This window comes from Crocuta crocuta, unplaced genomic scaffold, assembly GCF_008692635.1.
Source record: "Crocuta crocuta isolate KB4526 unplaced genomic scaffold, BGI_CrCroc_1.0 scaffold167, whole genome shotgun sequence".
NCBI lineage: Eukaryota > Metazoa > Chordata > Mammalia > Carnivora > Hyaenidae > Crocuta > Crocuta crocuta.
The window spans coordinates 7,253,793-7,263,788 of NW_027532406.1; the positions used below are offsets into that span (position 1 = coordinate 7,253,793).

The following is a 9,996-nucleotide window of genomic DNA, read 5'->3' on the forward strand; positions in this document are numbered from 1 at the left end:
AATTGTTTAGCAGGAAATATCAGTGTGTAACCACATTAAAAAGGTCCACACAAAGATAAACAAACCACAGTAATCAAAGACACTTACCATAACCACCCAAGCCATCAGGAGTACCATATCCTCCACTGTAATTGTTACCCATTCCCATTCTTCCAACAGATCCATAACCTCCCTGATTATCTTAAAAAAGAAAAAAAAAAAGTTTGAGATTGACTGTAAAGTGTGTAACTCTGTTAATTTAAAAAACTTTACATACCAATTCCATCTCTGCCATAGCCTCCCATTCCAGAACCTCCCATTCCAGAGCCACCTCCAGGAGTAGAATTCAAGAAGAGTTCAATGTACCGATGTTCTTTAAGAAAAAAAGATTAATAGAGATGAAAGAAATGATGGATCAAGTTTATCAATAAAAGCATAAAAAGGATGACTAGCTAATATTAACCTGAAAGCATGTTTCTAGCCTCCTATGTGGAATAAAACGAATGCCAGATGGGCTAAAACCTAACTTAACAAGTTTGTTCAAATTGTACAACCCTGAACAAGCAAAAAAAAAAAGTGGTTGAGGACTCTGTTTCCTGATCTATAAAAAGACTGATTCATTATTACAAAACCAGCTAGTGTACTTCTTAAAAATATATCCCATGTTCCCAGGGATACCAGGGTAGCTCAGTTAAGCATCCCACTCTTGACTTTAGCTCAGGTCATTATCTCAGTCATGAAATCTGTTGAGACCAAGCCCCCACATCATGCTCCGTGCCAGGCATGGGGCTTGTTTATTTTCTCCCTCTGCCCTTTCCCTATGCATGCCTGCGCTCTCAAAAACACAAAAAAAGTCCACATGTACATTCCACATCTAAAGAACTGAATTAAAATCATGAAAGTAAGGTCCACAAAAACTTAATTTTTTTACGGACTACAAAACCATTTGTGTGCAACCAGATTTAGGAATCATTGGTCAGGGTAAAACTTAATATATAAAATGAATTAACGCATGCAGAAATAATCAAGTTAATCAATGTATGGGTTAGAAAGTAATTTGCAAATGGCATGGGAACTCAGGCAAAAGCAAGTAACATACCTATTTTCCTCTTTAATAACTTAAGCTGCGATAACCCGTCAAGTGCCAAGCCTGAATTAACTCTTCGTTAAAAAGTGCCCTAGCGGGGCACCTGGGTGGCTCAGTCAGTTAAGTGTCCGAATTCAGCTCAGGTCATGATCTCATGGGTTTGTGGGTTCGAGCCCTGCGTCAGGCTCTGTGTTGAATGCTTGCTCAGAGCCTGGAGCCCGTTTCGGATTCTGTGACTCCTTCTCTTTCTGCCCCTCCCCAGCTGACGCTCTGTGTTACTCTATCTCTCAAAAATAAATGTAAAAAAAATTAAAAAAAAAAAAAATTAAAAAAAAATAAAAAGTGCCCTAGAAAGCCATTAAAAAGCCTGAACTTATTAGAGGCCATATGGTTTTAGGTCCCAGTGACTGCCAAGAATTATCTACAGATCTTGTAACATTTTACATTTGAGGATGAGATTTTTTTTTAAAGTTTACACTGAGAAATGAGTTAAGTTAGCAAGCCAAAGATCCCACTTACGCATGTTATTCTTATCTTTAGACATGGCAGCTACAGCATCTTCATGTGTCACAAATTCTACGTCTGCTTCTCCTGTTGCTCTGCCATCAGCTCCAATGTCAATATGCACTCGTATTGGATTTAGTGGTGAGAAAAACTGAAAAAAACATTTGTTATTAGTTTTTCTATTTAGATTAATAAATTACCATATACCCTTATGCATTAAAACAAACCTCTCTACTGCCCTCTATTGCAAGGCTATCAATTACAAAGGTTCTGGGAATAGAAGATTATACACTTAAGGAAAATGCAAAGAAAGTCTCTTTAAAATAAGCTAATAATGGGCGCCTGGGTGGCTCAGTTGGTTGTGTCCAACTCTTGATTATGGCTCAGATCTTGATTTTAAGCCTCATGCTGAGCTCTACCTAGTGCTGAGCCTACTTAAAAAAATAGAGTAAGCTAAGAAAAAAAAAGCTAAGTGATATTAAAAGAAAAAAAAAATTCTAACCCAGAGCATAGTTCACTCTAAATAGAAGTCTCATATCTTACCACTGAGTGGGTCCCAACTCACAAGTATTTCAAAACTGCTAAAGAACAAGTCACCTGAGACTTAGAACATGTGCATAGGATTTAGGTGTTAGGATTTAGATCAATGGAATTTGATACACATATACCAACTATATGTGGACAGCTCCCAAAACAGATCACTTAGTTCTAATTTTTTTTTAATGTTTTATTTATTTCTGAGAGAGAGAGAGAGAGAGAGAGAGACAGACAGAATCTGAAACAGACTCGGAGAGAGAGAGGAGAGAGAGAGGAGAGGAGAGAGATGGGAGGGGAGGGGAGGGGAGAAGAGGAGAGACACAGAATCTGAAACAGACTCAAGGCTCTGAGCTGTCAGCACAGAGCCCGACGTGGGGCTCAAACCCACAAACTGCGAGATCATGACCTGAGCTGAAGCCGGACGCTCAACCGACTGAGCGACCCAGGCACCCCCACTTAGTTCTAATTAAAAGTTAACTAGGTTGAAGCAATCCTAAAAGATACTAAGGTCATCGGTTCCCAGTAAGATCTACAGCTAACTGTTTCAGAGCTAGAGAGTAAATAGTCTTGACTTTGTAAAGGCCACTGGACCTTTTCCCCTACTACTCAAGAGGTAAGAATGGATGTGACTAGATGCACCTGGGCTGAAGTTTGCAGTTTCTCTAAACAATTTGAAATCAACCAGTTTCCAATCAGCAACAGCATCTACACCCATTTTTTTTTCACAGCTCCTGTTTCTATAACGATATAGCCAGAAAGTCAAACCAAGTAATTCAACTTTGACTTGTTACATATTTCCACTTTCAAAACCTGACACAAAGGCAGTAATATTTCAGTCATCTCTATACTGAAAACTCTTTTCCCTCTTTTTTTTTTTTTTTTTTTTTTTTAAGTTTACTTATTTGAGAGAGACAGAGCACAAAGGAAAGAGGAGCAGAGAGGGAGAATCCTAAACAGGATGTGCATGGTCAGCACAGATCCTGATATGGGGCTCAAACCCCTGAAACTCTGAGATCATGACCTGGGGCAAAATCAAGAGTTGGATGCTCAACCGACTAAGCTGTCTAGGTGTCCCTTCACTAAATTCTTAACTGGACTTCCTGAATACAACTTTTTACTTGCTTAAATCCTAGGTAGGTCAGTATACAATGGACAAAAAAATACTCATCAATGATAAGGATATATATCATTTAACTTAGAGATCTTGACATTAAAACTATAAAAACGAACATTTAAGAATGCTTCAAAATTAGATACCAGGACAAAACTATTAATTACTAAAATTACTCACATTAGCAATGTCATTTTCAGTTGCACGGAAAGGCAATCCTCTCATATGTACAAAATGACCACCATGAAATCCTGAACTTGCATCACCAGCTCCACCATAGCCATGTCCTCCCATACCTAACAGAATTTCCAAAGATTATGAACGATACATGGAAAGCCTTTCGACAAAACACTTGTTCTCTATACATAACTTTTCCTATTTATACTTTTGACATCCATGAAATCTTAACACTCACAGTTATTCTAAACACCAAATACTATAAGTATACATCCGTATAAAGCCCCATGTATGGATGCACTGAAATATGCCTATTTTTATACAAATCACTTAACCTATATTAAACCACTAAATGGTTTTAAAATACTAATATGCACCTAAAAACAAATGTCTTTAATATTTACCTCTTCCATCTCTCATTCTGTCATCAAAGCCATCATTTCCATAGCCATAATTATTATAGCCACCATAGTCATCAAAACCTCCATAACCTGTATAATGAGAAATACACGAATACACTTTTAAGAGATAAATTTTACAAATCCAATTTATAGATACATTCTGTGATAAGCAGTTTGATTATTACAAGTTTACAACTCCCAACTTAGTGCATGTGAAAAAAAGCAGTTAATATTTGGTGGAAATAAAATCTCAAAAGGATACATTTAGACATCAAATGAACTTTCATCCTGATGTGAAATAGAAAATGTCAAAATATGCCAAAATCTTTATTTTAATCTCTGTATTAAGTTATGTAGGTGCCAATATGTGCATCAATCAAATCCCATAGCTGGCCACGGGAATTCATATTTTCATGAACAGGTTTTAAAACCCAGTAGGTACTGAAATTACTGCCATTTCTATATTTCTTGACAAAATGTCAGGAACATTAAGAAAATGACAACAGAACCTTTGTTCATTAGATACACATACCACCATCATATCCATCACCTCCTCGTCGCATTCTGTCATACATACTTCCACGCCCAGCTCCATAATAACCCCCTCTTCCTCCTATCGGTCTATCATATGGTCCCGGTCGCTGGCCCAGCAATCTTCTTGGTGGATCATAAAATCCTTTGATTTCACTCCTGCTACTTCTGAAGATCTCAATATACCTATTTAAAAACGTTTTAAGGTACAGGTTTTAGCGTAAATGTATTAGAATAAATAAGGTACTGGGCAAAAATGCAGTAAGTTTTTCTACATCTAGATACATAACCCAATTTAAATTGCCTAAATACACCATAAATTAACATTTTTACACCTACAAACTTAAATAATTAATATTTAAGTTTTACATAGATAAATTAATCATTTGAAAACAATTCATGTAATAAATAATTTTAGCTTGTTTCCTTTAGTACATAAGTGTTTAGAGAAAATAGATGATTATAAAAAAGCATTTATCAACAACATCCTATAGAGAAATGGAAACAATCTAATTTTAATTTAAGCAAACTATTAGCATTAATTCCCCACCCAAATCTGTAGTTTCCAAGTTAAATTTAGATAATTATCAATTCTTTTAAACTACCCCAGAAAAATGTTATTGTAACCCCCCCATTTAAGCAATAGTGACCCACAACCCCCAAAAATAAAAATTTAACACCATCCCAAACTCTCCATCCCCACCTGTGCCCTATTCTTTCCTTGTGTTTCCCCAGAGCATTTTCTGCTATCTCCTTTGAAGCAAACTGCACGAAGGCCTCCCCTGTGCTTCTCCCCTGGTAGTCCATCGTCAATGTTATCCCATTTGGCACGATTTCCAACCCTTTAACCCAAGGACAAATAACCCCATCAAGGGGAACAGTGTTAAAGGCTGAAACATTCCCATCTGAATCAAATATTTAAAACAAGTCTAAACAAAACAAAACAAACAAAAAAACTTAAGTTTCCCATCACCCCATAATACAAGCGGAAGATTTTTTTTCCATATATTATTGGCTTACAGATTTTTTTGCAACCAGTGTCTTTTTAAATTACACACACTAAAAGCTCACCTACATTACATTAACAAAGCCAAATCAAATTTATGCTCCATATAATTCATGGTTCATTTCATCACACATAATTACTCTCAATTAAGTTTATTGCACATTAGCTTGGTTTTACATATTCTACACATTCTGTATCGAATATTAACTGGAGCATATTTCATGACATAATACATTAACCAAGATATACTCAAAAAGACCCCAAAACAAATGGGTTTTACAAATTAAAAACTGAGTAATATAATAAAAATAATTAAAATACTACTAAACTTTGACTAATACTAGAGGTACCTTGAAAGAACTGAACTATTTCCTCTTTGCTGCAACCAAATGGCAGTCCACGAAGTCGTACTGTCCCATCACTAGCGTCATTTGGACCATTATGTTTCATAACCCAATCCATCTCAATAACGTTTGATTTAAATGCTATAAAAAATAAACAAGCACATAAAAGCAGTCAATCAAAATATACTCTTGCTATAGGTACTGAAGAAAACACCACTCAGTGGTGTATAACAGGAAATGTAACATTTGGCTTGTTGACAATGCCAAAATACAAAGGCAAAACACCTTCCCATTTTGGGGTTGGCAAAAAGACTGGGAAAAGTGAGTGAAACCTGATCCCCCAGATAAGTACTGAATTTTTAAGGACCAAATATTATATAATGGTCAATCTTAAGAAAACTTACACAATTTCAGATTAGTCTTCAAATTCATTTCCTGTCATCTTATTGTCAACTCTAGCCTTTTCCTCATTTCTCAAATTTTCATTAACATTTTTTCAGGCTTTATTATTCATTTGAATCACTATACAAATTCTTTAAAGCTTATTACTCAAAAAGCTGCATATACCTCCACCATCCACAGCAAGAGTCAAAAGGTCAAGAAGTACTTTTGATATTAGAAAAATGGCATTACAAAGTTCTTAACTTTTTAGATGCACTTTATTTCTGACCCCATCAAATTGCTTTTGAAGAAGGGAAAATTCCTATCTCTATTTTGAGTAAATCTACTTCTCAAAAAGCAAGTTTTAAAATGACTCCAGTTAATTAGGTTGAGTTTTTAAATTGGAGTAAAAGGTCACTTCAACTAAAAGGCCTCAAAAGGCCTTCCAACAGTGCCTGTTTTTTGAAGCTACCTGTTTGGAATTTATTGGAAGTACACTAACCACCAGTTTACTCACTGCTTTACTTTCAAGCATAAATTTAAAAAAGCAACACATTCATGTTTATTTTAGGGTACAGTGAGAAGCAGCCCTCCTAGCTTTCCAAAAAGAACCCATCCACACCCAGCTCCCTTCCCAAGAGACCACCATCCTTTAGACATTTTAAAGAGGCTAATGCAGAAGTCCTTCAGCTGCAGAAACTTACCAGACCTTACAAATTTCACTAAGCAGCTGTAGGAATCCTACTCACCTGAGTATTTCAAACCTTTCCCTGACCACCTCCTCCCCTGTAAACAAAACAATTTGTTCACTTGATTCCTTTATGCTTGAAGATATTTCATAACAGAGTTCACTAATACTTAATTTCACACCATCTAATTATCAGTGCAACCGTGAGAAGTAGCATCTGCAAAGAGTATTTTTTGTTGTTGTTGCTAGAATTGGTGCATTTACGAAAAGCTAATGGACAAATTTTCCAAATGTGGTTATTAATCAAATACCTCTACATGTAAAATAACCTTTGAGACTTGTTTTGTGGTTTTAAAAATCTTGGGAGGCACTCTAGACACAGAAACCAAAGTGGGAAGATTTCGAATTTTATTTTTTAAATCAGACATGACAGCTGACTTTATGCATGTGAATACCAGATATGAATTAAAAACAAACAAAAAAACCACTCTGGTTCTGAATCCCTATGCTACCACTCACTGGCTGATTTAAGCAAACTTCTTAACCTCTATGGTTCAACTCTAAAATACAGATAGCACAGGTACCTATACTTCAATGTACTGTTTTAAGACTCATTTATAATGCTTGGTCTGTGGCATGGTAATCATTCAATGATAGTCACTGGATTTTAAAGGGCCCTGTATAACTACTGAAATATACCACAAACAAAATTAAAAAACCTTAAAGGATAGAAAACTATCCCGAGTCTTGAAATAGTTACAAGTCTTTATCGTAGTCACAGAGGCTTAGGCTTTCAAGCTTCCTAAGGAAGGGTTTGTCCAAGACAGAGGAAAAAGGAAGGTTTTTGGAAATGTTTTCTATACCACCTGTTAGCTAGCTAAAAAACACTGTTCTAGAGTAGTCCTGAAAGAAGTAGACCCTGAATCAGTTGGCGGAAAAAGTTAAGACATTTTGAAGATCTCTACCATTTTCTTAAACAAAAAACCCCTTTATGAAACATTTAGGTACATTGTAAAATCAATCTAATGTGTTGTAAAAAGACCTTGGTGTGATGCTTTTTATTATTTGGCACATTTCTTACTTCAAAATAAAGATACTCCTTTGGGAACAAACACAAAAAGATGGTAAGTGACCTATCTTCACTATAAAATTTAGCCCTTTCCAAGAAACATAAGCAAGCATACTAGTTTTGATTTTTGGATCAGTCCGTACCAAAAAGACCTATATAAAACAATATTAAGTCTGTAAAGAACACAATGACCTGTTAACGCCAATTTTAAGTGGAGGAAAAGTTTAAGCAGATTCAGAAAACAAACTATTTTACAGGATAACTCTCCACTCTACATGTATGAAGAATACACAATTTTAAAAGCCACGCTTGATTATTCCTTCAAAACTCAAAATTTGAGCCTCGAATTCTTACAAAACCAAGACAAACTGAAAGCATACAAAAAACAATTTGCTCTAATACATTAATAAAGCGGTCTCAGATACTATCTAGAGTTTACCAATTATTGAAGATAATCCATCTCCATCTTTCTTTGCAACAGTTTCAGGACTAATCTCAATTCTGTTTTAAGACTTCCAAGTATTAGCAGCAATTAAAAATACCAGCAGTTGAACTAGGATAACTGCAGCCACTTTTGAATGAGAGTAATTCCCTAAACATGATACTAAGTGAAAGAAGCCAGTAACAAAAGTCCACATATTATGATTTTAAATAGGTGTAATTTATGGTATGTGAATTCAACCTACAAGCTAAGCATCTAACAGACATTAAATGAAATGTTTGCTCCTTAATGTACGTAATTGCTACCTTAATAGAAAAGGTAAACACACCACTCAAACCTAAAGATGAAGTTCCTAAAATTATACAGTTCTTTTCCAAAACAAAGTTTACCATCACCGACTGCAGCTCAGCCACTTGTGTGCCAAGATAAAAAAACAAAACAGCCAACCATGATTATTAAAAATATAAAAGCAATTAGTAATCAGATGGATTTCCAGATTACCATGCAGGTGAAAGAGGACAGAAAAAAAGGTTTCTAGGGTAATCCAATTAGGAAAGCAGTTCTATTATGTACTACTTTTTACAGGAAACTCCGGGCTTTTTCAAAGGCTACTAAAATCAGACCGTATTCAATAACAGGAAGGTTTTGTTTTTAAAGCTAAAAAAGCAGATAATTGAGTTCTTATAAGGATTCATATTCATCATCCCGAACTCTTTACTCTCAGGCTTTGGCTGTCAACTTTTTTAGGTAAGCAGTGAAAACTACAGACCTAGTATCTTGTGTTCTAAGGACCCAAAAAAATAAAATAAAAATAAAAATCACCACACCAAACACGTGACTGTGCTTACGGGTTTTTTTTTGTTGAGTCGGCTTTTCTTGGCCAAAATACCACCACGATCCTATACTTAAAAAAAAAAAAAAAAGCCTAGCTACCAAAAGAAAATAAATGCTAACTGTATTTTGACGTATTTTACTTCTACAGCCTCTCTGCACAACATACAACCCTTGGAGGTTTAATATAAAAAGCGAGTGACTGAACTCCTACACAGATTTATGCCCCCACTGATTGTTTTAACAACTGTTTTCCAAAAGTATAACTATTACTTAAATCACTACTCAGTGCAGTGCCAAACGACACAAAACCATTGCTAAACCACCCACCCCTGCCCAAAAGTTCAAAAAGCTGTTATGAAAGTTCACTGGACCCAAACGATCTATTTGGAACTGTCCATTTCACATTCCTATTCGAGGTCACCCGCTTTTCTGCTTACAAAAACAATCACCCACAAACTCTTTACGTTTAAGAGAAATATGAGAAGAAATAAACCCTTTGGAAAATCGATACGTACTCTTTTCGAAGTTCCAAATCTGGAATATAAGGGCCGGCTAAGCGTCCTTTATTCCTCCCCGGAGACTTTCCGTTTATCTAGCTGCCCTAGAGACCAGAGAGCTAAGGAGAGTACGACCCTTCCCCCTCCCCCCACCTCTCCGTCCGGCAGCCAAGCCTGGCTTTAAAACCTTCGCCACCGGGCGGCGGAATTACAAAGGAGGCCGTCTGCCTGCCTCCTTTGTCCTGGATTTGGGAGTTGAGCGCCTTCGTCGCCATTGCTTTCCTGCCCCAGCTCCAGCCTCTCTCATCTTGGGTATCTGCGTCAGAAGTCACTCGCAGTCCCGCCAGCCCAGGTAGCCCAGCCGAAACTGCGGAGGTAGGGAGGCCGCGGTGGGAGGCCAGGCCCAGC

At 36.5% G+C, this 9,996-nt stretch overlaps 2 protein-coding genes across 8 annotated transcripts in view; one reads left to right on the forward strand and one right to left on the reverse strand.

Annotated features, from left to right (window-relative positions):
- The window catches only part of HNRNPH3 (heterogeneous nuclear ribonucleoprotein H3), a 44,025-nt gene that overhangs the window by 1,271 nt on the left and 32,758 nt on the right, over positions 1–9,996 (reverse strand). For 3 of the 5 annotated variants that reach the window (XM_077778684.1, XM_077778688.1, XM_077778689.1), the window contains exons 2-9: positions 5,684–5,818; positions 5,031–5,169; positions 4,329–4,513; positions 3,800–3,886; positions 3,399–3,514; positions 1,586–1,721; positions 257–352; positions 88–180 (exon numbers count right to left, since the gene is read on the reverse strand). In XM_077778684.1, the coding sequence (XP_077634810.1) occupies positions 88–180; positions 257–352; positions 1,586–1,721; positions 3,399–3,514; positions 3,800–3,886; positions 4,329–4,513; positions 5,031–5,169; positions 5,684–5,795 (964 nt within the window). In that variant the 5' untranslated portion in view covers positions 5,796–5,818. Of the gene's footprint in view, positions 1–87; positions 181–256; positions 353–1,585; positions 1,722–3,398; positions 3,515–3,799; positions 3,887–4,328; positions 4,514–5,030; positions 5,170–5,683; positions 5,819–9,606; positions 9,763–9,996 lie in introns of those variants that run through there. The other 2 variants (XM_077778685.1, XM_077778686.1) reach the window with 2 other exon arrangements.
- The window catches only part of PBLD (phenazine biosynthesis like protein domain containing), a 43,694-nt gene continuing 43,461 nt past the window's right edge, over positions 9,764–9,996 (forward strand). Inside the window, exon 1 of one of the 3 annotated variants that reach the window (XM_077778690.1) lies at positions 9,764–9,963. The gene's annotated coding sequence lies outside the window, so the exon portion shown is untranslated. The remainder of the gene's footprint in view (positions 9,964–9,996) is intronic. The other 2 variants (XM_077778691.1, XM_077778692.1) reach the window with 2 other exon arrangements.